The sequence below is a fragment of the Notamacropus eugenii genome, chromosome 3 (genome assembly GCF_028372415.1).
Source record: "Notamacropus eugenii isolate mMacEug1 chromosome 3, mMacEug1.pri_v2, whole genome shotgun sequence".
NCBI classification, from domain to species: domain Eukaryota; kingdom Metazoa; phylum Chordata; class Mammalia; order Diprotodontia; family Macropodidae; genus Notamacropus; species Notamacropus eugenii.
The window spans coordinates 486690590-486718545 of NC_092874.1; the positions used below are offsets into that span (position 1 = coordinate 486690590).

General features: G+C 49.0%; 2 protein-coding genes across 5 annotated transcripts in view; one reads left to right on the plus strand and one right to left on the minus strand.

The window, feature by feature from the left end:
* Positions 1 to 27956, plus strand: part of CENPP (centromere protein P) — a 193638-nt gene that overhangs the window by 82547 nt on the left and 83135 nt on the right. The gene's annotated exons all lie outside the window — the stretch shown is intronic.
* ASPN (asporin) lies at positions 772 to 26924 on the minus strand. The gene is made up of 8 exons (XM_072599213.1): positions 26538 to 26924; positions 20739 to 21021; positions 17855 to 17967; positions 12443 to 12656; positions 10106 to 10216; positions 5159 to 5252; positions 4739 to 4877; positions 772 to 2070 (listed from the first exon to the last, which is right to left on the minus strand). Exons 2-8 carry the CDS (start codon positions 20995 to 20997, stop codon positions 1873 to 1875), a joined length of 1128 nt encoding a protein of 375 aa, XP_072455314.1. The 5' UTR covers positions 20998 to 21021; positions 26538 to 26924; the 3' UTR covers positions 772 to 1872.

The window sequence follows — 27956 nt, forward strand, 5'->3', positions numbered from 1 at the left end:
TTAAGAACTAAAGTTTTCTCTTATTGCTTTTGCCAAATGAGAATTTAAATTTTTTAAATTATAATGTAATATTTAGACTAGCAGAATTATTCCAGTTTGGTCTCCTTTTTTCAGAATATTAATATTTAATACTTTACAGGGTCCTAAGATGTCGTTCAGGAGGGAAACCTTAGGGATCCTCTAACTCAAGCCCAGCTGGAGGCCCAAAAGGTGGTGTCCCCACAGGGAGGAAGGAGCAAGGCGGGGGTTCAAGACCAGGTCTTCCTACCTGCTTCATTTGGCTTACCTTCATGCCTGCGGTGGGGTGCCTCCAAGGTTCTGCCAGGTGTCTGGGTATGTGTACATTTATGTGCACATGGCACGTGCATGTACAAACATAGCGCTGTAACTACGTATAACCATGGCATATCATGTATGGTGTATCATGTAACACTGCCTGTTATACTACATAATACATGTTATGTGCATGCTTGTGTGTACATGCCTGTTTATGTTTTCTCCATGTCATGTGTAATGCATGCCGGTATTACATGGGGGGGTGGCTCTGGGGCTGGGAGTTCCCCCCTCCCCCACTGAGGGGCTAGGACTGGGGTGGGAGGAGCCGTTCTGCTGGCACTGCTTGGTTCTCCCTCACAGATTGGGGGAGGGTGTGGAAAGCTCTGGCAGCTCTAAGGAGGCCCCTGTCATCAGTTAGCCTCTAATGGGTCTTCATTAAGCTGTTTTATAAAATGTCTTCTGTTCCTGAGCTTAATGCCAAACAATCAAACGGGATGAATCAAACATTTTTAATAATGTCTTCCTTTTTCTCAAATATCACTTAACTTATCTTGAATGCTGCTAATAAATATACGGGTAAGGAGATACAGAAAATATTCCTGATATTTATACAAAACTTTAAATATTTGTATATTTTACATAAGCTACCAAAGCTCTTAAAACAAACCTAGTTTGATCCGCTTGGAGGGAATCTTGCTTGCCATAAACGTATGGGCTAGAATCCAGGCTCCTCTGACCAGGGGAGGGTGACGGGTCTCCCCCAGAGATGCCCCAGGTAGTGAGGTTACACTGTGTAATTAATTGCACATCGTCTAGCAATATGACATGAAAAGCATACAAAGATAACTCATATAATGGAGAAGGCGATTATAGATTTGTTCTAATAGACACTCTCTAACTCCCTACATATATAGTTTTTCTACTTAGTTCTGTAATTATCCTAAGAACAAACATGGTCCGATCCGAGTTCCCCTTTCATCCCTGGGAGGTTGGCAAGGTGCAGTAACCCATGTTGGATGTTGTAGGACTCCTTACGGATCCACCATCCCCTGCTGTTTTCACCCCAGGGGATTTCCTTTTCCTATGACCCAATCCTGCTCATGCACATTACAGTACTTCCTGATTTGTCAGTGATGGAACAAGGCAACATGGGTGGATAGCCCTGGGTGCCATCGTCCTTGGCAATTCTGTTTTTCTAGCAGTGAATTGACCTATACGGAATTCAAACATTTCACATGCATTATTCTCCTTTTTAAAAGTCATAAGGGCAAAGTCTTTACCTGTTATCTTGCATTTTTAGTAAAAAAAGAAATTTTGAAGCATGTCATTTGACAAGATCTCTGTAAAAAGGAGCTAAGATGGATATTTTTGTTCCTCTAACTGCTGGTGTCTGCCAATAGTTTTGTAAAATTCTGCCATAGTTTTTGTCAAATAAATCAAGGAAGGACCTGTCAAGTTGTGTGCCCTATTTACAATGTCCAAATCAAAGATTAACAGGGGGTGAGAGTTGTCCAACCTTAATAGACTTCAAGTATCGTGAAAGCAACGCTCTTAGAGGCCTTTGGGGTCGGGTTCTCATTCCTTCCTGAGCACTCACTACTTTCTGAAGTTCCCAAGCTGGACGCTCATTCGGCTTAGGACGCACCGGAAGGTGGCCGGCTGGACTTCCCAGTATTTTACAGGATTATTGAACAGACTTATCGCACTATATAAAGATTTCTTCTTCTTTGTTACTGTGGGACAGAAGTCATTGATTCCAACTTTGGTGATGTTATTGTAATGGAGGAAGATCACCTGTTAAAAATGAGAAGACAGCTTGGTGGTAGATAGACATATTCAGGGCAAGTCGGTGACAATTGTGGTGGGAAGGCACCAGCATCTGGGAGTGCCAGGACAGGCTCCTTTAGCTGAGACTGGAAGGAGGAGGAGGGAGGGTGCTGCAGGCAGAGAGCACAGATGGTCGAGATGGACCAGCCAGGAGACACCCCAATTCCTGTTTGAGATTCAGGAAAGCTTTGGGGGGAAGGATATGAAAGGATATCTGAAGAGTCCCACCAGACACTCCCTGGGTTCAGAGGGCAGAGGATACTTAGCCAGAGAACAGGACAAGTCAGCTCCCCAGGGGCTGGTGTGGGGAGATGAACAGAGCAAGGGAGTTAGGATAGCAGGTGCTCTGGGTGGCAGCTTGCCTCTCCACAAGCACAACCTGAGCTTTTCCCCTAATATCTGGATAACTATTTCACTGTAATTGTTTCCCTTGGAAACCTGTGGATTTTATTTCAAGCACTGAAAACCCTAAGGAGCATAATTCTGAGAAGGGGTCCTGAAGAATGTTATTGCAGCCGCTGACCTGCAAGTCACTGAGGGCTCCCTCCTCACCACCAGTGTCACAGAACACGTGGACGGGGGCCAGGGAAGGGAGCATTTCTAAAACCTGTCAAGGGGAGCTGAGCCCCGGTTTAGGAGTGAAAGGCATGAAATTATACTTGAAGGCCATAGAACAGAGATGCCCATGGCCCTGCTCCTCTTGTAGTAACTCTTGTGGCAGATGGGCAGAGGCTGGTTGCTGGTGTTGGCCATGGAATTCCATTAGAATTAGACAGGAGGCAGGTGAAGGCCATGCCAGTGAGAATGGAGGCTTCCTGAAGGCAGGGCGGTTCCTCATTAGCCATGGCATCCTCAGCACCTTTCCCCTGAGAACAGCATGGACTTGCAGCCTTCTGTAGAGGCTGGCCAAGGAGTTGCCTCCTTCCCTAGAGATCCTCCAGCCCACACCAGCTGCCCTTTGGACCTGCTGTAGAGGAGATCCTTTGGAGTAGATGCCTGCTGAGTGCATGCCCGTGGCCGGGCTCTCTGAGCCCACTACTCATTCCATGCTGTCCCCTACTTATGGCTTCCAGGACTAGGCCAAAACTTGTCCTTCCTCCCTCCCCTGAATCTTTTGCCCCTGTAGCCGCGACCCTCAATCAATCCCCTCATCACTTTTCTCCTGGGCAGATGCTATGGCCTTTCATCCATCTTCTTGGCTGCTAAGGAGATCGCTTTTCATTCCTCAAGCCCCAGTGGTTCCCCATCACCACTAGGATCAACTGTAAAGTACTTTTTTGGATCTTTACAGCTCTTCTGAATGTGGTCCCTTTCTACTTTCTCTCTGCACACTCAATCACCTAGGTATACTGATCTATTTGTTGTTGTTCAGCTGCGTCTGACTCTTCATGACCCATTGTGGGATTTTCTTGGCAGAGATATTGGAGTGCTTTGCTGTTTCCTTCTCCAGCTCATTTTACAGATGAGGAAACTGAGGCAGAGAGGGTTAAGTGACTCACCCAGGGTTGTACAGCTACTAAGTGTCTGGTGTCAGATTTGAACTCAGGAAGATGAGTCTTCCTGACTCCAGATCTGGTGCTTTGTGCACCATTTACCTGCCCCTACACTAACCTCACTATTTTTCCAAACTTGGAGAGAGTGAGAGGCACCTAGGTTGGGAGCCGGGGAGGATGCTGTGACCCTCTACAGTAATAGAAAAGTCAAGAGGGGGAGGATTTAGCAGGAAAGAGAACAAGGTCTGTTTTGGACACAGTGAGTGTAAGACGCCTGTTGAACATCCCATTAGAGATGTCTAAAAGGCAGCTGGAGATGGGAGATGAGAGGTCAGCAGAGAGGCCGGGCCAGGACAGGTAAATCTGAGAATCTTCAGCATAGAGATGGCATTCAATGTATGGACACTGATGAGATCATCCAGGGAAGTAGGACAGAGGGAGAAGAAAAGGGGGCCGAGACAGGGACACCTGTGACTAGAGGGCGTGATCTGGAGGAGGATTCAGCCAAGGAGCCAGAGAAATAGGAGGAGAACCAGAAGAGGGAGAGGAGAAAGTCAAGGAAGAGAATGACCCATAGCATCAGAGACTGTGGAGGCCAAGGAGTAGGAGGACTGAGAAGAGGCTGCTGGGCTTGGCCACTAGGACATCACTGGGGACTTTGGAGAGGGCAGATTCAGTGGAAGGACAAGGTCAGAAGCCAGGCTGTAAGAGGTTAAGGGGAAGGAAAGCAGAGGTCCCTATGGTAGACGCCTTTTTGAGGAGTTTAGCACAAAAAAGCAGAAGAGACGTAACTCAGGAGGCTAGTTAGAAGGAAGGCTCCGAGCACAGGCTGTGGAGGCATGGGTGGCTTTGTAGAGAATGAGTAGACGGAGTAGATTGCAGGGGAGTGAAGAAGGGGGCAATCTGCTGGAGGACACAGAAGGGGATCAAGGCCATGGCCTCCTCTTCATCTATGCAGGAGATGAAGGTGTGTCCTCCCCATGGCCTGGCTCTGGCTGCTTCTTACAAGAAGCCTGTTGGAGGGAGTTGACTGAGGGTGATGATTTCCTATCTGAGGAGCTCCATCTCTAGAGGCCTGCGCTGCACACCTGTGTGTGTCCTCATGGAAATTGCCCTTTCACTCTGACAACGGAAGGCCTTACCTGGAGGTATTTCAGGTCCTGTAAGCCAGGGGGGACTTTTTTCAGCTTGTTTTTTTCTAGATGGATTTCTCGTACGTGGGGAATATTTGCAAAACTTCCATTCTCGATGTCCTTGATCTTGTTGTTCCCCAGGCCCAGCCTGAAAAGAGAACAGAAAGATGGCAGCGCTCGTGCACTAGGGCTGGGGCTGGCTTTGGCTTTTCTGCTGCCCCCTGTGGGAACGTTCAGTCACCTCTTTCCTCACTTTGGTGTTAGCTACCCCTTTGAGCATCAGTGGATGAGGCAGGGAGCAGGCCACGGGCCCTCCTCAGTGGCCAAGGGAGTGCCCCCAAGCCGGCCAGAGAAGGCCTGGTGCTCCCATGACCACAGAGGCATCAGGTGCAGTTTCCTTGTGTGATCCACACGCTCAGATGCTTTTACCTTTGCAGGTCTTTGTAGCGTTTGAAATCTTCAAGTTCTACCGTGGAAATTTTGTTGTCATCTAAATGCAGCTCCAGCAGAGATGATGGGAGGCCTGATAGGAGGGAAGGAGAAGGCAGCGGGTTAGAGCATCCAGCCCTCCCTGCCCTCCCCAGTTCTAGAGCACTGAATAGACTCTCCTTCAAGGCCTAATCTCTCACCTCCGTGCCTTGGCATTTGCTGTGCCTCATACCTCACATGTACTCCCTCTCACTTAAGTCTAGGACTGTCTGGCCTCTGAGGGCCCTTCCACCTCTGGAGATTCTATGATGATGGTGGTGGTGGTGTTGATATGGAACCTTAAGGTTTACAGAAGGCTTGACAAATAGAATCTCCTTTGATCCTCACCTGTGAAGTAAGTTCTGGGATCCCCATTTTGCAGTGGAGAAAACTGAGGCAGACAGAAGTGAAGTGACTTGTGGGATCACACAGCTGGGAAGGGCCAGAAGTCGCTGTTTTATCACAGAGCTGCCTCTGTGCCCCAGATGTCCTGCTCTTGTGGAGGGGAGGGAATCAGGGCACAGATGACAGGGCCAGACTCACTTTGATAAACAAAAATCAGAGTCCCTGCAGGTGAAGCAGAGGCAGATGGGAACTCTGCCCAGCCCTGCTCTGTTCTCCTGGGAAAGGCAGATTCCAGGTATTGGAGTTGGGAAGGGGTCCGTGTGGTTCCGTTCTGTAGATGGGGGTACCCAGAGCCTTCCTCCTGCTGCCTTTTCCTCTGGTGGGGGTGGTAGTGGTGCTGGGGTTAGGGTGGGTGGTGGGTACTGCCCCGGGCTGGGGGCCTAAGCGCTAAGCTCTCCTGCCTCCACATGGCTTTCCCTGCTCACAGACACAGGGCCTGGGGGACAGCTGACTGCCTTGGCAGCCAGGAATTGGAGGGAACCACTTGGCATCTGTTTAAAAGCATCATTTTACCACTCACATCTGTGGACACGGAGGAAGAAAAGCAGGTCCCCAGCTGAGGTTTCCTTGGGGTCGGGGAAGTCACAGGTGTTCCAAAGATTGTTTGAAGCTGTTACTTGTGCTGATCTCCCAGTTCTGGTATTTTAGAGCTAGCAGGGGCCAGAGAGATTGTCCGTGTGAAGCCCTTTGTTTTACAGGGCTGTGAGTGACTTGTATAAGGTCACACAGCTGGCATCAACGTCTTTGCCCAGCATTCAAGGCTTCCTCTGTTGAAGCCCCAGTGTTTCCCTCTAGTGGTCTCAGTTTGCCTTGAGCTCTGTCCCTCACTTGGGTAATTCATTATGAGCTGCTTTGTACGAGGGTGAGGCTTCATTGTGTGAATCAATCAGTCACCTTGCTCTGTTTGTTCTTGTTCAGTCCTGTCTGACTCTTCAATGACCCCATTTGGGGTTTTCTTGGCAAAGATCTTGGAGTGGTTTGTGATTTCCTTCTCCAGCTCATTTTACAAAAGAGGAAACTGAGGCAGTCAGGGTTAAGGGACTTGCCCAGGGTCTGGTGTTCTGCCCACTGTGCCACATGGCTGCCCTGTTTAAAGGAAGTGATCCCTTAACCAGGTGGTAACTGTTCCAGTTAATCACAGACCTTAGGCAAAGTAAGAAAAGCCCTTGTTCCACTGGACTGACATCCCCCAGGAAGCACGCTCAGAATTCAGACACTTGGTCCTGCTCTAAACTCTCTAAGCATTCCAGCCGAGCCCCTGCGGAGGAGAGGAAGAGAGCTTCACCGTGTGCCGGGGTCTCTTCTTCCTGTCTTGTGACTGGAAGAGAAGCTTTCCAACATCAGAAGGTCCCATTGATCTCCAGCCTTGCCTCCTTAGACAACAGTGACTTGAAGCGCTGTCTGCATCACACGAGGAGAACAGACCAGATGTGATGTGGGAAGGCAGAGTTACAGCTCCTCAAAGAGCATAGAGCTAGGTCTGGAGTCAGAAAGACCCGAGTTCAGATCTAGCTTCAGGTCCTTCTCAGCAAGTCTCTTCACCTCCAAGTGCCTCAGTTTCCTCACCTGTAAAATGGAGAGAATAACAGCACCTACCTTCCTGGCTGGTTATGAAGATCAGATGAGACTAGATTTGCAAAATGCTTGTCCCAGCACCTGGCGCATAATAGGTGGTTTCCTGCCTTCTCTTCATCTGACTGGCTGTTGTCACTGGGCCATAACTGAGCAGAGTGAGGGTGGTTGGGATTCTCACCCCCAGAGCATTTGCTATGAAATTGTATTGAACTGGGGCTCTCAGGACTAGGTGGTTTGTTTCTATTTTACTTTCCAGGTGTTTTGGACTTTTTCCTCACTAGATCAGAGGTTCTCATAAGGCCTGGTCTGACCTCTTGGGCTTTGGAAGAAGTCAGGGATTCCAAGAGACAGAGGAAGGCCGCCTGTGTAGTGTCAGTGCCAGCCTGGCTGGAGAAGACGGTGCCTGAAGGGGCTCATGGGCAGTGGAGGCTGCTCCCACACCTAGAGACAAGTGTCCTCCACATCTTGAGATCTCAAGATTTGCATGTCAAGCTGAACCAGAGGCACTGACCTGGCTCTGGGAAGATGGCAGGGAGACCCTCCTCAGAGGCTTTGGTCAGGGTTTAGGCCAAGGCTGAAGAGAGCAGCCACTGGCCAGGGTCTGGGGCTGCCACGCATTCTCGAGGTACAGCTTCACCTATTTGCAGTTCAGCCCCAGATGTGTCCCGGTGGCACAGGCCACTTGTGCTGCTCAGGTTTGTCACCAATTTGGGGGTAGCATGGGGGAATATTTTGTACCATTTGTTTTCACTTTACCACCTTAAGCTAAGAAACAGACCGTGGTAGGTGGTCTTGGAAGCCTGTGTCCAGGATGCTTTCCCAGCTTAGCCGATACCACAATTTTTGACGAGATTTCCATTTCTAGTCTCTGGAATCCACCCAGAGCCCAGTCCCAGCCGGACCTTGTTCCTTCTTCTGCCTGCTGTGTACTTTGCAGATGGGCTGGAGGGAAGCTTGGAAGATATTGAATGTCTGTTCTTCTGAACAACGTTGGGGTTCAGTCCTAGCCAGGAACAGGGCATGTGTCTATGGTCCAGAGGGACTGGGAAAGCACTTGAGCTTCCAGAGTATCTTGTTTAAGTTTTACGGCATATGCTTGTTCCAGAAACGAGGAGGGCAGCCTTCTGGGGCCAGCTCCCATCGCTCTGTCCCGCAGACTGAGGGGTCTCTTTGGTGCTGGAAAATTCCATGGAAAAGCCACCGATGGCAAAGCTCCTGTGGCGCGCTGATAGACCTGAAACATCCCTGTGGATGCGTAGCTGAGAAATAGCCCAAGGTCCCCCATCTAGTCTGCGATGACCTCGTGACTTATTTCTCCAGGTTGTGTCGCCTGTTGGGCTGGGAACACCTGGGGAGCAGGGCCTGGGTTTGTTGCTTCTCTGTGTCCCCAACATTTAGCTGGGTACCTGGCATGCAGTAGGTGCTTAATCATTGCTTGTTGACTGGATGGTCAGAATCCCTTGCTCTCACATCTCTGGCTCCCACTGACAGAGGATTCAGTGATAGTGAAGCCTCCCACAGCCACACGGGGAGAGAGCTGAATGTCCTGCAGCCCCTCGGAGAAGCCTGGTACCTCTGTGTGTGTGCACACGTGGGTGTTGTGTAACCACGATTGTGTCTCGGCTCTCCCAAAATGCAGCACACTCTCTGAGGAGCTCCTGACCATCAGTACCAGATTTCCTAAAAGATCAGGAAGGAAAACACAGTTCCCAGAGCTCTCCTTGGGGGTGGCAAGTCTCGGAGCCTCATTTTTTTATTGGCCCAGCAGAGGCAGGAAGGCAATAGATGCAACTCTCCAACACGGCATAAGCTGGCCAGAGGTTTCCAGGACCAGCCAGAAGAACTTCAGGCCATAATGAGGCCAACTGACTGACCTTTCCTGCCTGCCAAACTTCTGAAATGGCCTTCATCACCCACAGACCTTCTGCATAATTTGGAAAGAGAAGCCTTTGTTTCAAAATAAGCTTTGAAGTTTGAAGGAAAAGGCATCGGACGGCCATAGCAGTTCTTTGGCCCTTCTGGCCTGGACCATGACTGTACTTGCTGCTGGACAGAGGGCTGAGAAGGCCTTTCTCCTTTGCTTCCCAAGTAGCTGTGGGCAGGGCTTCAGAGGCCCCAGAGGCCTTTTGTCCTTGGCATTTTCTGAGGCATGGAAAGCAAGGCTGTCCTCTGCTCCTTTATATTGCAAACTTGTCAAGGAGCTGGGGAACCTTTGAGGGAATGTATTTGTGAGATTTGTGGGCCTCTAGGTGGCGCCGTGGCTAGAGCACTGGACTTAGCATCAGGAAGACTGTGACCCTGGGCAAGTCACTTCACCCTGTTGGCCTCAGTTTACTCATCTGTAAAATGAGCTGCAGAAGGAGCTAGCAAACCCCTCCAGTATCTCTGCTGGGAAACTCCCAAATGGGTCCCAGAGAGTTGAACATGACTGAAATGATTGAGCACCAGCCAACTTGTGAGATGGACCTGGGAAGATCTCCCATAAGTAAAGTCACATGGGAGCTCTGAGGTCCGGGGACACACCCCCATGCCCGAATTGGCCTCCTGGCATCTTCTCCATCATCTGTTCCTAGAGCTCCAGCAAGAACCCCATGCCACCCTCACCCTGCTCCTAGAACAGATGCTGTGGAGGCCCACTCTACCCTGCCGCCTGGTAGCACCCAGCTCCAGGCCTTTTACGTAAAGCCTTTCCCAGGTCTCTAACCCTGAAGTCTCCTCTCACTTAGCGAGCATTCAGCCCAGAGACTCCCCTTAGCCTTGAGCAAAGGGCATCCTTTGCTTCTGCCACCCTCCTTCCCTAACAAAGGTGAGGCACTGAGCGGGTGCCCATCGGTGTTTGGCAGCCGCCCAGTGACTGCTCTGCATTAAATCTGTTCACTTCACACTTCCAGAAGTGTTGGCAGCGTGTAAGATGGGAAGGGCACGTACCTTTTGGGATGGAGGTCAGCTTTGCGTCTGCAATTCTGATGTGAAAGACCGTCACGCCTTCAAAGGCTGCTGGGTCTATTCCCTCATTTTCCAGAGGATTGGCGCTCATTTCTAGGGAGAAGGCAAAACATCACTAACAGACACATATTATGAAGGAAACCTGCAGCTACCTGTGTCCTGCCCAGCCGAGCGTGGGCTCCTCCAAAGCTGGGCCCTGGGCAGGGGGGTGCAGGGGAGGAGCCCCACACCCCACAGACAGACCACCTTCTCTGACAGGCACCAAGGACTCAGGACATGGGTATGTCTGGATTATGGCTTCAGACAGCAAGGCTGCATGAGGGCTCCTGCATTTTTACATGCATGTGGCATGAGGAAGCGTGTACTAGACCTGCCTGCCACTGACACTTCTGATCTGTGTGATCTTGGGCAGGTAAGGCCCTGAGCTGCCTTCTTGTCTGTCAGATGGAGGCGATCATCTCTATCATGCCATCATCCAAGGGCAGGGATGAGACTTGAACTGAGCCTCCCCCATTCACCTGGAAGCACCTCAGGAGCAAAAACTGACCATTAGTGACCTTGGTGTCTTCAGCTTTTGGCATAGAGCCTGGCACCTTGAAAGAATCACCACCTCAGTGTCCTCTGAGTTTAGGAATGAGGCTTTGAGTGAAGGCTTGTTGCTTAGGAGGGGGACCAGCCACAGACGAGCCTGGTGCCCAGTGTAAAGGGGAATGGACCAGCCATGGGCTAGCCTGGTGCCCGGTGTAGAGGGGAGTGGACCAGCCATGGGCCAGCCTGGTGCCCAGTGCAGAGGGGAATGGACCAGCCACAGACCAGCCTGGTGCCCAGTGTAAAGGGGAGTGGACCGGCCATGGGCTAGCCTGGTGACTAGTACAGAGGGAGTGGACCAGCCACAGACCAGCCTGGTGCCCAGTGTAAAGGGGAGTGGACCAGCCATGGGCCAGCCTGGTGCCCAGTGCAGAGGGGAATGGACCAGCCTGGTGCCCAGTGTAAAGGGGAGTGGACCAGCCATGGGCTAGCCTGGTGCCTAGTGCAGAGGGGAGTGGACCAGCCACAGACCAGCCTGGTGCCCAGTGTAGAAAGGAGTGGACCAGCCATGGGCCAGCCTGGTGCCCAGTGCAGAGGGGCCACAGTCTCCACAGAACAGCTTCTTGTATGATGCTTATGCTTCCTATTCTGTTTTGGCAGTTATTGCTGCAGCTGCCACCACCTGCCTTACTGTATAGACTGAAACATGTGAGTCATTGATCCTGAAACAGCACAGACCTGGGGTCCACGAGAGGGTCTAACGCTCCCCTCGTGAACATTATAAAAGGATTGTAAAAATGTTTTCCTCTAGGACTGGCAGCTGAGCTTTAACTGGGGAATGTAAACAAGGAAGAGGGAGGACTTTATGGAATTTAAAGTTGCTACTGGTGAAGAAGAGTCATTGGTGAAGCGCCTCCTGTGTACCTGCGGGCGCTGTGTTTGGTGCTAGGGAGAAAGTGTCACTTCTCTCCATCATCGTCATCAGGAAAAGAATATTTTAGAAATGCCCCTCAGTAAGTGAGGTCCTGCCCAGCTCCCAGTGTGCAGCCAGGGATAAGGGCATATCCAATGGCCAGTCAAGGTTGATATCCCAGATCCACAAGCACAAATAACCAAGAACCAGTTGTATTTGGCAAACCAATTTCCGTATTCACTTTTTATTACACAAATATTTGTTGAATTAATTCATGGATAAGCACATTTTCCTTGCAAATTAGATAAACTGGACCTAGGAAATTAATTCCAGACATTTACCCTTTTAGTCTGACCTATGGAGGTGACTTAAAAAAGACACAAGGCTCACCGACTTAAATTGTGGGGGAGTGGTCATTTTCTGACTGCTTCTCTCCACCCTAAAGCCTCAAGGCTCAGAGGTAGAAGAGAAAAATGATAGGAGCCAGGTGATCCTTGTGGAATTCCTTCTGGACTTCCTTGTGGTTAGATGAACTTGGAGATAAGGGGGAGAGAAAATAGGGGCACCCCTTGATGTCTGCTGTTATCTGGGTCACCTGCACCACCCAGGAGGATTTCCAGCAGGGCCGGATGTTTGGGACCATAAAACAAGGGTGCTCATTGGTTGGATCAGTCAGTGTTAGCCACCGCCATCTCCAATTCCGTGGCAGTTTTTAAAAAGCTATTTATAATCGGTGTCCTTTGTTGCTGGAAAGAAATGCCTGGTCCATAAGAACTTCCATTTGATTATCTGTCTGACCATTCTGAACACTTTTCTAAGTCAAGAATTTGACATTTGGTAACAGTTGAACAATTTCTTTCACATGTGGAAGAACTTACCCAAGACATGTAAAGCATTCATCCCTTTGAAAGCCTCCTTTTGTATTTTCTTCACTTTGTTGTCATGAATCCTGAGTTCTGCTAATGACTCAGGAAGGTTTGTAGGAATCTCAGTGAGCTGGTTGTGGGACAAGTAGAGCCTTCGGAGCTTCTTGACAGGCAGAAAGGCTTTGGGGTGGATTTTGGTTAACTTATTGTTGTTTAAGATGAGTCCCTGAAAGGATGAAACAGAATGGCTCATTAGTAGACAGGGAGGGGTCCATGGGAGTCTGGGCGCCACGGCCGTCCAGTCTGAAGGAAGGTAGTTCAAGCCCACAATCTTCCCTTGGTTGTTAAGATCTCTAGCAGTGCCCTTGTCTGGAGATAGTAAGACATTCTACACTCCTTACTTGAAACTGCTGGCAAAGAAGACAGTGTCTGCTCTCTCCAGAGAGCAACCTATGAAAAAAGTACAGGGGAAGCAGAGGCAACCTCCAGGAAACAGACCCCTTCCTGACAGAGAGGGCCGCTGCCCAGGATGCCCTGCCCTCTGGGCCCAACCACCAAACTAGGGAACTTTCAGTCAGAGGTACTTTAAAGGGCTGCACTTTTGCATCTCCTTCCTCTGGCCCCTCGCCCCACTTCCCCCAGATCTAGAATGATATTGAAGACCCAGGTCTTTAATTAGTCTTTTTTACATGAATGAGTAAAGTTTATTGTGCCTTTGACCAGTGGGTATAACCTGGAGTATAAGAAATGGTGGAAGGGGTCAAACTGGCATTTCCATCACTGTTGGAAAGGGGGATGACCTTCTACTAGAACCCAGTGTCACTGTCCCCAAGAATGTTTAGGCTATGGCTACTTTTCCTCGACATCATACCTCAGTATACGCTGCATATCAAGGACTTAGAACAGTGCCTGGCACCTCCTTAGAGTACCTTAGGTACTCTAAAATATGTATCGATTGAGAATGCACTGGAGACCCTCCTGCATAGCCCTTAACTCAGCACAGAAGAGTGCAGCGTTAACAAGAGATGACCACCCACAACAGAATTGGCCCCTTTGGTTAGATGACATGCGACTGCATTAGCACACCTGGGATGAGGAGGGAAGCCGTCAGAAACTCTTTGTACCAAATTATCCAGTAAGGGTTTGGTGTCTATAAAAATGGCGATGGTGAACAGAAATACATACAAATGGCGTTCTCCAATAAGTAAGGACCATCGTGATCTAATAACAGCCCAGATCGCTCCTAAGAGAAGAAATGCAAAGTTTCGCCTCACACTCTGCAAACTGGCAAATATGACTAGAAAGGAGAACAGTTAGCTTTGAAGGACTTGTAGGAAGATAGCCCACTGGTGCATTGTTGGGGAAGCTGTGAATTAGCACAGCCATTCTTTGGAATTATGCAGATAAAGTGACTAAAATGCCCACTTCCTGGGACCCAGAGATTCCACTGCCAGGCACGTACCCCCCCAAAAAAGTCTTCATGTACACCACAGTAATTACAACCCTGTTGTTTGCTGGAGCAAAGAACTGGAAATGATCAGTTGGGTAATGGTTGAACACATTGTGGTCTGGAAATGTGATGGAATCTGCCTGTGCTGTGAGAAGCATTGCCTGGAAAGCTTCCTGGGCACGCATGCACAGCTGCAAAGTGAGGTGGGCTGAGCCAGGAGAATCCTCCCGCAGCTCCGGTGCCACAAGCCATTGCCCCACATCCCCCCACTATTATTGATTTCTTAATTTACTTGTCTTCTCCTTGAGAATATGAATTCCTTGTGAGTAACGATGGATTCCTTCTTTGTGCTTGTGTCCCCAGTGCCTGGCACACAGTAGGTTCTCAGTCAATGCTGATTATTCAGTCCACAAGTATTTTTAATCTGCTGTTCAGGAAGCTTGGTCTCTGTCACTGGGGTCACAAGGGCAATGGATGAAATAGCTCCCATTCTCAAGGAGCTGATGTTCTGTGGCACCTCAAGAAGTGTTACAGAGTGAGCATTAAATCACCATAAATGCAGGGCGGTTTGGGAAGGAGGACACCACCTGAGCTGTGTTGGCTGGGGAGAGAATGCTCTAGGCTTGATATGGAGCTGGAAGATGGAGCTTGGAGGGGGGGGGGGGGGGGGGGGAGTGTGTGTGTGTGTGTGTGTGTGTGTGCAAGAGAGACACACACACACACACTGGCTCATTTGGCTGCCTAGAAAGGAATGGTGCCCAGTACAGCCTCAGAAACAGGGTGGGCCTGCATCATTAAGATAACGAGCAAGTGGGGTTAATTGAGTGGGGGAGGTCCATGGGGGGATCTGTACTTTGAGAATGTGAACTGAGTGCGGACCTTTCCATTCTTAGGTGAACTACTAAAATACTCAAATGGCTTAAAACCCAGTTATCCACCTCTTCTTGAGGACTTAATTCAAAGCCACAGAACTGGGAAAGGCCCCGGGTTTACTCTTTGCATAGGTGCTGACTCTGCAGTCTGTCATCCTGAAACAGGACCCCAGGCAGCAAACTTGGGATTGACTGTGAGGCAGCTCCAAGAACATGCAGAAGGCAAGAAGCTGCTTCTTTGTTTTTCCTGTTTGCTGCACCTCAGTTTTCCTAGTCTAGTCACTTGGAAGCAGCTACTATGCCACCAGCCTCCCACCCAAGGCTATACAGTCTCTTTGATCACTCAGAAAGCTGCACTCTTTGGCTGGTCTTGAGTTACCACCAACACGATCAGCAAATGTGGGATTATTCAGATGCTAACTCTCTAAGTGAGAGGATTGTCCAAGCTTATATCTGTGACTCTCTTGATTCTCTTGGCCAACAGAGAAGCCACAAAGTTGTGCATTTTGTTAATAATGCTTCAAGGCTAAAGCGTGCTTATGGGAAGGTGTTGAGACGTCCCCTCCAATGAGGGCTTAGCTTACATTTTTCAAGCATGTTTTCCCAGAGGATGATGGAATATTTCTTCTAATTCTCTGTGAGTTTACTGATCGTGGAACAAAAGAGTGACTCTCTCCGCCTCATGTAAATCGAGTCTCATGCCAGTTTACCAGTGAGGGCCTGGGCCTGCTTGGAGGGACATAAAAAGGGAGGCCCAAGAATGTCATCCGGAGAAGCGCGCAGCCTGGCAGCCTCAGTGCTGCCTAAGCACATTTGCCTGGCACACTGTCTCCAGCTAAACTGGACCATCCGTGTTTTCATCGAATAGACAAATGCCAAAAATGGAAGCCAAACTGGAGTCCCAGATTTCATCGTTAACCAATAATGTGGGTGTATGGCAAGCCAGCAACAAGAAGATGCGGCTGGCTTTCCACAAGGGGCCCTGAATTTATCACGAAAGTGGCTGGAAAACAAGCTAGCTCCCAACCGCAGGCCTCCAGTGATCCCCTGATCCCATGGAACCCACCCAGAAAGTCCCTGTAAGCAGCCAAAGCCGCTTCGGGCCCAGAGAGTCTTCTGTTAGAACTCAGGGCTTCCTGGAATGGGCCGGGAATTGTGCTAAGCACTTTCCTCACAACGACCCTGGGAAGGAAACCAAGGCAGACAGGTTAAGTGACTTGCCCAGGCTTGTACAGCTGGGATGTGTTTGAGGCTGGATTTGAACTCAGGTTTTCCTGACTCCTGGCTCAGCACTCTATCCACTGGGCCTTGTACCTGGCCACATGCCAACATCCCACTTCCTACGGGAAACCTTTCCTAATGCCCCTAATTGCAGGTGATCACCCCAATAAATCGCTATCCTGTTTGTACAGGAGGTGTTCTTTTCCCCATTAGAAACTGAGTTCCATGGGAGCAGAGACTGTCTTTGGCCTTTCCTTGTGTCCCTAGCTCTTTACACAATGTCTAGCACATAGTAGGCATTTCACAAATGTTTGTTGACTGACTGACTGACTGACTCTGACTTGATCTAAACCAGTCTGGAGGATTTGGGGTAAGCACAACAGTAACTTCCCAGTGTGAGCAGCACCGCTCGCAACATTCTCACGGAGGGAGTGTTCTATTGCTTTGTGCCCCCAGATATTATTTCTTGCACAGGTAGCCTTCTGTCTCTGGAAAGGAGACCTGGCCCTGAGGTTACATTCCATAAGGAGAGGGCCATGTGCACAGTCTCTGGGAGGAGAGTGGGTGCCCAGTCAAGCGCATGATCCTGGGACAGACAAATGAAGCACATCTTTATGTCCAGGGAGGGTGTAGCTTGGGGCTGCCCTTAGCCTGAAAAGCTTGAGGCTGGCCCTGGGAAGGCCCTTGACCTGGACCACCTTTCCCTTAGGCCAGGATGAATCCAGGACCTTCTCTGGCTGCTGACACTCCTTGGGGTCATAGGTACAGAGGAGATCACAGATATGCTGGCCCTTAATTAACCTGAGCTCTGGTCCGTGGATCTATCTCAGGGAGTCTGTGAATTTGATTGTGAGAAAGTCTCTAACTGGAATTTCGTATTTCCTATAATAAGAATTTTTATACAGCATTTATTATGGGCCAAGCCCTGAGCTAATTACTTTACACAAAGAGTCTCATTTGATCCTCACAACAACCCTGGGAGGTAGGTGTTACTATTAGCTCCATTTTACAGTTGAAGAAACTGAGGCAAACAGGGTCATACAGCTAGTAAGTATCTGAGATCAGATTCGAACTCAGGTCTTACTGGCTCCATCTTCACTGTGCCTCCTTGCTTCCCTTCTGACCGCTGTCAGCAAAATGTTCTAAACCGGGGGCCTTAGGCTTTGCCTGACAGCCAAGGAAACTGAGGCCCAGTGAGACCAGAAGAATCATCCTCGGTGCTTTCCCAAGCCCCAGACAAGTGTGAGCTATGCCTTCTGTGTGCCTCTTTATGCCCCTTCATTTCACTGAGGATCTCAGGCCTTCTTGGGGAAAAGATGGAAAACAGGGAATTAGAAATTAATGTACTTAGGTAGATTTGGAGCTAATTGAATGGCAGACACACATATGCAAATTAGGAATTAGGGAGCCCTTCTTGACAATGAGAGCTTTCCAGATGTGACTTGAGCTTGTGGGGAGGGGGAGGGCAGGATCTTCCTTCTCTGGATATGCCTTTTTGCCATTTGTCTGAGGGATTATGGTTTAGACTACACTAGGGCTCTCAGCTGGCCTCCTCTGTGGTGAAGTTACTGTTATTCATGGCTATCAATCATCTAAACAAACAGCTGATGAAGAGCACTTTACTTAAAACTCTAAGAAGGGGGTGTGTACATATGGAGAGGTGGATGGATGGTGGATGGATGATGAGTGGTGGATGGATGGTGGATAGATGATGGATGGATGATGGGTGGTGGATGGGTAGTAGGTGGGTGGTAGATGGGTAGTAGGTGGGTGGTGGATGGATGGGCAATGGATGGGTGGGTGGCTGGAATCAGACATTACCCCATTCTCTACATGCACTTATCCAATCAGACATCTCAGAATTGTGGAGGAAAGTCTTACATAAAGAGAGGTGAGTCCCTTGAAGTCCTGCTCCTTGATCTCCTTGATCTTGTTGTTCTGAAGGTCCATGAGTCTTGTATCAAATGGGATGTTGTTTGGGATCGCCGTCAAACCTGAGCAAGACAGACACACAAGTGAGTCATACAAGGAGAAAGAAGGTGCCCCCTCCCCCCCCCCGGCCGTGTTGTCCTTCTCAGCCCCTCCTGTCCCATCCTTCCCAGCACAGAGGGACCCTGGGAGCCCTCCGTGTCCGGGTCCAAGGACTGGCCGTGCTGCCCAAAGTTAGACTGGAAGGTGCCAGGGAGGGAGCCGAAGGGGACATGGGGGCTCTGCTGAGCTCTGTGCTAGTCAGGTGTAGTCCGTGAATGGTCCCTAGGACCGAGCTGCAGCTAGGCGGAAACCCACAGAGACCCGCTTCTGCTGCTCTCTCTGCTTAAAGCAAGCTAGGTCAGTCCTCGAAGTTGTCTGGGGGTCCTGGCTGTGAATGTGGGGGGCCTGGAACGTCTTATCTGTCACAGCCCATGAGCAGTAGCATCATCCACACACACACACACACACACACACACACACACACACACACACTCTTTTATGTGGTTCAGTTCCATCCCTTCTCCTTTTCCCCACTTGGGACTCTCATAAGTTCTATAAAAATGAGATACTTTTCTATAAGTACAGTCATAAATTTAAAAACAAAATCAGTACATACTTAGCATTTGTACATTAACTAGAAAAGATAAATTGTTAGTAACTTCCCTAGGGACTCACTCTTTAAAAATAAAAAGGTATAAAATCTCCAATTCTGATAAAATAACTTTCAGCTCCACTAAGGGGACCTTGGCCTTGTTACTCCTGATCCTGTACTGGCAGGCATGGCATTTGCGCCCTCCTTGCCATCCTGTTGCGTTTCCTCTTGCTTCCATGGAAGCACACACAGGGATGCCACATGGAGAGGCTGGGCAAGACTGGGCAGACTGCGTAAAGCTGGGAGGACATTAGGAAGGTCGTGGAGCTTGTGGCTGCTTGAGGTGTGTTTTAGTGCTCCCCACACCTCGTACAGAACTCTGGCAACTGCTTAAGAAATATTTGGTAAAGTTAATTGCTCCTTGGCTGGGTGCTGGGAACCCATCTGGTTATCACCAGTAGCTGGGCCAGGGCAGATACAGAGAAGGGAAAGACTTGGGGTGGAGGTGGCCCCGGGAGCCCAGCAAAGGCAGAAGAGGCAGCAGAAGGAATTCAGAGCCAAAGTCCCCAAACATAGGGAGAGGGGCCAGGAGCCACAGCATGTGTGGGGCCCGAAAAGGAGGATGAGTCTGGCAGAATCAGTGGGGTGAGGCCAGAGCATTTCTAGAGCCCCTACTGTGTGCCAGGCATGCTACTGAGCCTTGGAGAGAAGAGCTGAGACTGGGTAGGACAGGCCTTAGGAAGTAGCTCTTGAGACAGCATACACGATCCATTATCTCAACTTCAGTCATCAGCTGGAGGCAGATGATTCCCACATCTAATGGTTCTGACCTAACCCCAGCCCCTTAGCTGCCTACCTCTCTGCTAAACCCTCTACTCCACCAGACACCCTGATTTCTGTTGGAAGTACCAGCATCCTCCTGGTCACCCAGGTTTAGAACCCTGGGATCATCCTAGAGAAGAGAGCGCTGGGTGGATAGTCAGGGAGAGCTTGTTACATCTCATGATAGACGTGCTGGTCTCAGTGGAGAGCTAAGAGCCTTGGGATGGTGGGAGGTGGGAAACTGGAGCCAGGCTTTTGTGGGCTTCCAGAAGGGAGGAGCACAGAAGCCAAAACCACAGTCCCTGGCTTCACATTCAGCTAGAATGCAAAGGATGGTGTGACCATTGAAGCAAGCCCAGAGAGTCTGATGGGGTAGACGGAGCTGGGCAGACTTGTGAGAAGTGTGGCCTCGAGGGACATGGGGCAGGGGATGTCCTCCTTTCCTTGACAGTTTGTGGTGAAGCAAGCCAGAAACAGAGAGAAAGGCTTCCCCAGGTTGCGGGATCAGACCGAGAGAAATACCTGAAAACTCCTAAAGCCACCCAGGGTAGAGAGGGATTAGGTGGGGGCTACATGAGCGGTAGGCTGAGACCAAGGAAAGAAATGGAAGAAATGATTAGAATTTGGTCCTGAAGGACAAATAGGATTGGGGAATGATGGAGGAAGGCACTTTGTTTATAACCAAACCGGGCTTAGCCCGTAATAGTACATGTGGTGGCTGCCTGTGCTTCTGGCCAGGATCCAGTGGGGCTGGAAGGTTCTTTCCAGCACTCCCAGACTCCTGTGGGACATTGTCCTCCTAGTGCGACTTCTCCTGGCTCCTTTCCCTCCCCCTCCAAACCTCCTGCATCATCAGTATTCACATGCTTGTTGATGGACCAACCAGTAATGTGCCTGTTCTCCCTTCATTTTTAGTGTGGCCTTGAGGCCACAGCTCATTTTCCTGTCCCCAGCCATGGTGAGCATACTGCTACCTTAGTAGGCTTTTTATGAGAAATATTGAATTCCTAGCAGAATTCAACCAGAGCAAAATAACTGGAATGTTCTTTGGTGGGTTCTACAGTCCTTGTGCCTTTGCCCCAGTTGACCATTTAAACTTTAGAATGTTTCTCAATGCCACAAATATTCATTCAGTATCTACTTCATGTGGGCACCAAGAATCCAAAGACAAAAGCCAGCCAGTCTCTGCCCTCCCAGCTTTTGTTCCATGGTGCATGTGCCCAGCTGCCTCTGTCAATGGCGGAGAAGGCCACGTGAGAGATGGAGCACCACCTGGGATGCTGAGGTGGCTGCCCTGTCTGGGAAGTGTCACCTGCACTGTGTTTGGAAGAAAGCCAGGAGCTATGGGAGGTGGAAGGGCATGCCCGGCTGAGTTCTTACCTAGGTCAGAGCAGTGGACCACTCTTGAGTAGCACTGGCAGCCAAAGGGACACGATGGGAACAGATCAAATGGAAAGAAGGGCATTATGGGCTGCCTTGTTGGGAAGAGAGAATTGTCATCGTCATCATCATCGTCGTCATCGTCATCTGCATCCTCCATGTCTTTGAGCATCATGTTCTTTAAGGTCAAATAGGAGGGGCTAGAGAAGGCCTTGGCAGAGCCCAAGGCCAGCAACAGGAGAAGCACATATTCCTTCATGCCTTCTCAGAGAAGGTGCCCGACCTGAAACGAGATGGAAATGCACAGCTGCCGTCCCTGCTTCCCTTAGCTTCCTTCCTTACATGGTCCTCAGTCTGGCTTACCTCTAAACCTGCCAGCCTGCAGCATATCTGAGTCATCCAACCCTTGCCCTCCCATAGCAGCACCACCTTCCCTACTCCTGGCCCCCAAATCCTTACTTCTCCCCCACTGCACTGAGCAGATGCGAAAGACATCCTCACGCAGAGAGCTTTCCTCATCTCCCCGCCCTGCCCACCAATAAATAAACCAGGTTGTGCTGCGCCTTGCACAAAGTAGGCTCTTTATAACTTACAGGTACATTTTGGTATTGATACATGTGTGCAGGGAGGTTGCCTGAAACTTGGGATGCCTTTTCACAAATAGATAGTGTTATAAAATGTCATTTTAACTCATGGCAAGTATCCATGGTGGCTAAGTTCTCTGGTATACTTGGGGAGGGAGAGATGGTCCCAGCCACCTCTGGGAAGCCCCTCCCTGGAGTAACCAACCATTGTGGAGGTCGGGGATGGAGAAGCTGCCAATGACTGGCTCATTTATGGCATAGCCTTCAGCCCGCCCACTGCCCCTCAGCATCACAAGTTAGCTCAAGTTCATCTGTAAGTCACTTGTTTGGATCACAGCACTATCACTCTAAATCCCACAGTGTTATGACTCACAGTTCCATTCCTCCACTGCCCCCAGATCTTCACTGATTTCATCACATCCCCCCAGCAGAGTAACAAGCACACTACAGAACCCAACGTGTGATAGCCCAGTAAGCCCCAGCCACATCCCCTGTTCTCAGCATCTCTTCCCAATGAGGATGGGGACCAGCCCTTGCCAGGCCAGATGAGGCTACTTGAGACAGGAACTGGAACAGTGAAGGAAATTGATGATGACTTGGAGAGTTGGGTACAAGAAACTTCAGTGGTGGCTTCAGAAGGCAGAGAAGGATTTAGGGAAGAAAGCCTGCAAATAGCTATGACCATGATGTTGGTGAGATAAGGGAGAGGCAATCAGCAGAGGGAAGGGGAGATTCTAGAACCAGAGGAGGGGAGAGTCAAAGCAAGGTTCATACAGACAGGAACCGTATTTCATGATTTCAGTTAGTATCGGGAGCTCTGTGAAGACACTTTCTCTGCCAGAGCAGGTCTCCTTCCATGCTGGCTTGATCCCTAAAGGAGTCAGAAGCCTCTATCTGCCATACGTGAAGTTCATCTTCATTCCTTTGGGGCATTGGTATTCCAGCAGCAGTAAAGGTGGGCAGAAGCTTGGGATTAGTCAAAGTGCTTTGCAGTTCCCTTGCCACAACCTAGCCCCTTGTCCTCCATTTCTTCTCTGGGCCCAGATCACTGTCCATCTGCCCTGTCTGTCCCAGATATGAGCTCTGTTGGGTGTTGACCTCTGGGCAATCAACACTGTTCATCCACTTGGTCATTTCTGTGTGGATGGTCAGGCTGCCCTCCTCTGAGTGATGACAGATCCCTTTCAAGAGACTCTGCATCAGCACAATTAGCAGTCTACAAAGAGGAAAGGTAGAGGACTTCCTCCCACACAGGGAATCCCCTTTGACCTGGACTTTGCCCTTCATCTCCCCCATCCCAGTGGCAAAAGCTTTTGTCGAGCACATGTCTCCCAGCATTGTGCCTTATCTAATGCTCATGAGTGTCCTTGAGTAGAGTATTGAATGGCCACCATCACATCCTTTGAGAAAACTTGAGCAACCTTGATTTGGGGTGAGGGCTGCCTTGCTTGCTGAAAAGAGCCAATAAGGGGGTGTTTCATTCTACCCAATCACATACTGCTTTCATCATCAACAAACAGTAGCTACAGTGAGCACTTAGCAAAGTGGGTGCTTAATAAATGCTTTTTCCTTACCCAGTGGGACCTTACGTTCTCTACATCTTTCAGTGGTCCGTTGTTGGAAACCTTTCAACCCCTGCCTGCTCCGTCCTACATTTCTCATCCAGGACTCTCAGTAGGAGGTTGTGTGATGGGAGAGGAGGCCTTTCAGAAAGTTCTTTCGATCATTCCTAAGGTCTTTGGTGTCCTTCCCTCCTGCAGGTGCCTCACATATGGGTCCCTCGATAGCCTCATGGTTGGCTTGCTGCCAACCTGGATCTCCTCTGCCCAGCCTACTCCCAGTCTTTCAGCCTTTTTCCATCTTTATCCTCTTTGGTACCATTTCTGCTTCCTTCTTGAGCACCTCAGAGACTGGGAGATTAAGAGTCCAAATCCTGGGTGGAGAAAACAGCTTCTTGCAATGTTGTTTGCCAGTCTTTTCTGTTTTCTCCCTTGAGTAACCAGGGGATGACTTTACTTCGTTGGAGGCCCTTGCTCTGTGTTATGAGACTGTCCTGATTATGGTCTCCCATCATCCTTCTCTGTAAGCCTTTCCAGAGAAGCTCACTTCCCAGCTCGATGCGTCTTTGGCCACCGTCTCTATCCACTTGTCAGAGTCATCCAGAAGTGATGAGTGAGATGCTTTCTAGGCTCTTGTGGTCAGTGTGTTAGGACCGCTGATTTACTCCGGCTCAGCTTCTGGTTGAAGTGATTACGATCAGTGTCAATATCATTTCTGGTGTCCGTTTCCCACTTTTAAATGTTCCTTGACTTGTTTAACTCATTTAGAGTTAAGTCTTTTTGATTATGTGACATGTAGTTTTCTCATTACTGTTGTGGGTTATTAAAATTTTCATTCCTAGCTCTGATGAGTGAATGGTTTGATAACAAACCAAACAGACCACTCAAGGATCCTCCCACATCTAAGATGAGTATTTTCCTCTGTTAAAAATGTCATCTTTGTGATGTTACTTGGTATTTTCAGTGGCCAGTGCCAGCCAATTTGTTTTTTAAGGAAGTGGCTACTTCTACACAATCCACATGCTTTGACCTCCCTGAATCCCGTTTCCCCATAACTCTCCCCTCATCCCCCACCTTTTCCCTTCCTCCCTCGCTCCCTCCCTCCCTCCCTTCCTTCCTTCCTTCCTTCCTTCCTTCCTTCCTCCCTCCCTCCCTCCCTCCCTCCCTTCATTCCTTCCTTCCTTCCTTCCTTCCTTCCTTCCTTCCTTCCTTCCTTCCTTCCTTCCTTCCTTCCTTCCTTCCTTCCTTCCTTCCCCCTGGCCAGGGTAGGTGACTCCTGGCTCCCCCTGTTCTTACTTGGTCATTAACTCCGTGTGACTTGGAGCAGCCACCTTCTTTTCTCTGGGCTTTCCTCCCATCCTTCATATAAAGGAGGGGCCCAGCTTCTGTGACGCCTAAGATCTCTTTTGATCTTAGTGATCTCTGTGATTTTGCTTCATCCGTCCTCCCTTCATGATTAACCAGCATTAGTCCTCCTTTTCTGTGAACTTTCTGAGTGCACTTTTGTGGTCAAATACAAAAATCCCGCGACGTTGAATCATAGTTAGAGGGCAGGCTCAGGGTCTTCCGCTTTCTTTCCCATAATCCCAAAGAGATCATCACCGAGCAGGACCCGGAGTCCAGGAGACTCCAATTGGAATCCTGCCCCAGACATTCAGCAGCTGTGTGGCCATTTAATGCATCTGGGCCTCAGTTTCCTCTTCTGGAAAATGGATGTGCTAACAGCACCCACCCATAGAGTTATTATGGGGACCTAATAAGACAGAACTGTGCATGTCTCAAAGAACCCTGCCTGTGCTAGCCATATTCTTACTGTCATTAAGACTACCACATGAATAGCAAATGTCTCTTTTGAATCCTTAATTTCTTGGACTACGCAGCCTCTCGAACCGAGCTGAAGATGCCTTGGTCCAGCTGAACCCTCTAACCTTGAGGCAGGAGATCCTGTAGCCATCTCATTTAAATCAGCCACTCCTCCCCTCACCACACCAGGGCTAATTCAGAATTATCTTTTATTTAAAAAAAAAGAAGAATCAGATCAATGAAATATATGTTCAGTGAGACTGATGCTGTATCCCAAAGAACCAGGGACAGAAACTGGCCAGAGCAGTGTACTGTGTGGAGAACTCCCAGGTGAGGAGACTCTCCACCAGTACAGGTTGGCTCCTCTACAACATAAGTGGCAGAGAATTGCCTTGATCGTGGAGAGGTTAATGAACTTTCCCAGAGTCACACAGCCAGCTTTGCCCACTACACAAAAAGGAAGCAATTTTTCAATTTGCTGTTTTAAAGGCTCCTTTGACACTCTGAATCTGGCAGACATTTCTACATTTCTAAAAAAACCCCTTACATATGTGTAAAGTGTTCTAATTCTCTCAGTAAAGAACTTTTTCACTTGAGAGAGTACTGGCGGACCAGAGCTTTCCCAGCAGATTGTTTGAATCTTTAGAGAGGTCATTTCCCCAAGCCATGTTTCCCTACACCTCTTTATTCTGTCTTCTTCCAATTTTCATTATTTTTCAAAACTATCAAATAAATATCCCTGGCTCTTTTTTAAAGGCAGGTGAATGGAACAGCTCTATTTCTAAGTAAACAAACAACAAAGAAGCCTACGTATTAGGTGCTTTTTTCTTTCTGGTGCCTGTGGTTGGTTTTTTCCCCTGAGTCAGTAGCCCTTGAAAGAGAACAAAACGCCATACAGCTCCCAACATTCCAATCTGGATGGCCGCGAGCCAAGCCTGCAGCCTGTGGCCCCTGTTCTGTGGTTCCCAGGCGGGATGTGTGCTCCGCTTGGGGCACTGGGTGCTCCGTTCCAGCACTGAGTCATGGCCTTGACTTTTTGTATCTTTTTCCTTGCTATGAGCAAGGGACATCATTGTGTTCATCATGACAGCTTGTGAAGACCCATGTTGATTTTACAAGAGAGATCACAGCCTCATATGTGAACAGCTACTAAATGGTTCTCTGTGAGCGAAGTGGGCTGAGCTTTTGTAATCCTTTTGCCTCTTGATTACATCAAGAAAAACGTAGATTCTACCACAAGTTGGAGGTCGGCTGTTCAGAATTTGTAAAAATTAGTCCCAATACTTCAGTTTCCCATTGTAATGGGAAAAGACAGCCTTGACATTCCAAAGCAATTTCTAACATTTTTTTTTCAGTAATCAACATACATGACACAAAGTTCAAAGCCATCTGTTATCAGAGCATTGAAAGCAAACATTCTCATGACATGTTTATTAATTTTAGAAATCAGCTAGCGTCACTCTTTGGTAAAATGCAAAAATTCCGTCATGTTGAATTCATAGTGAATCTATTTAGAAGTAAATAATCCTACATCTACATGAATGTAAGAGATGAAATTTTACACTTTTCTGTAAACCATAAACATGCAAAGAAAAGCTTTTCCCTTTTGGAGGGGTTTGTTGATTTTTTTTAAAGCACCAACAGTTTAGGGAGGTTTCTGAGTTAATCACCACGAGGGACAAAATGAGACCAAGCAGATTAGTTTCTTATCTTGGGATCATATTCCCAAGCCAATGTAATTTTTCTTGTGTCAGCATCCCCTTGCCATTATCAAAAACAAACTATTTCTAACACTCTGCTGCTGTCTGTCTGCAGAAGACAGACCAAGGAAGGCAAGCACCCAGAACATCTACCTTGTAAGGCTGGAGCAGTTCTCTTGACCGTGTTGTTTTCCAGTTGGTAGAATGTCCGTGTTGTCCGGCTCTCTGAAGGAGAGAAGATGTAAAGGTCCTGGAGACGCCTGCCCCCCAGCACTCTCCAGTGCAGCTGGCACCCTGGGTGATACGGGAATAAGCGGCTTCTCCAGATTATCCCATTTTAGTACTGAGGAGCCAGATTAAGGATTGTGATTGCTCATATGTTTTCCATCACTGTTTGTATCAGAGCCAAAACTTCTCGTTAAACTCTAGACGTCGACTGGAAGAATCTGGAAGAAAAAAAATGCGTGCACTGTAATAATGCATGGCCTCTTGCCATCGAAGGGAGAGTGAAATCCATTCAAGAAGTAAGTTCCTGGTGGTAGGAAAACCTCCGTGGCAAGGTGTGACTTTTAAAAGGCTCCCCCGCCTTCCCCCCGCACTGGAAGAAGGGTATTCGTCAGGCAGCAGGCGTTTCTTAACCCAAATGTCTGCTCAAGTTCATGAGCCAGTCACTTTTCCAACTAGGAGAGCCGGGGGGGGGGGGGTTGGCATTTTGATCTTGGAAATCTCTTCCACCTTTATGATTCCAGGGATGGGGGGTCCAAGTCTCTCAGATGTCTAAGCAGAAGCCCCCCTGACCCTGCTTTTTGGGTGGTGGGGGGGACACTGTTTTCAAACATTAATGGTGTTCCCCAAACCCAACACTGCACCTTCTCCATTCCTATTCTTCCTGGGGGAGAAAACTTGTTGTCTCCTGTTTCTTTGAGGTTTGTTGGTGCCACATAAGATTCTGAACTACTATCAGATTCAGAAGGAATGTATGAAGCTTTAGGTAGGCTCCCTTGGGAGACTGTAGTCTTTCCCCCAGTGAGAAGCATCCTCTCAGATGGGCCTGACCAGATAAAGAGATTCCAGTGAGCCTAGAGGCATTGACTGATCTTGGATGAAGCCATTTGTGCCCAGCCTGAACAGCCTCTGGTCGGCATGTCCCTAAGCAGACAAGACAGTCACAAGCATCAGATATCAGAGGAGCTGCCTCACCCCCTTCCTTTACAACTTGAGGAAACAATGCCAGGGAGGGCCAGAGTCCCAGGGTGTGGGACAAGGAGAACATGGAGCCTGGCGCTTGGACACCGTGGCCCGGACCCCTTCTCCTCTCCCAAGCATCCTATGCCCTTAGATAGAAGGGCAGCCAGCTGGGGGCTCCCTTGGCATCAGGACCCCACCTGCCTCTTTCTCCTTTTAGTCTCCCCTAATTCTTTGGCCTGCCAGAAGTGTGTTGCCCAGCCCCAGATGGCTTAAATGAACAAGCACTGGCATATCCCCTGTTAAAAGACCCCAGGGGTTTCCCTGCCAGCCATACTGGACTAAGAACTGTATCACATCTTATTAGATCCACAAGGGAATCCAGTT

Excerpts from the sequence above, each read along its gene's own strand:
- ASPN (XM_072599213.1), bottom strand. The coding sequence starts at position 20,997 with ATGAAGGAATATGTGCTTCTCCTGTTGCTGGCCTTGGGCTCTGCCAAG. Across the intron at positions 17,968-20,738 it reads GGTCCACTGCTCTGACCTAG|GTTTGACGGCGATCCCAAAC; the intron begins GTAAGAACTCAG and ends TGTCTTGCTCAG. Across the intron at positions 5,253-10,105 it reads GCTGACCTCCATCCCAAAAG|GCCTCCCATCATCTCTGCTG; the intron begins GTACGTGCCCTT and ends CCCTCCTATCAG.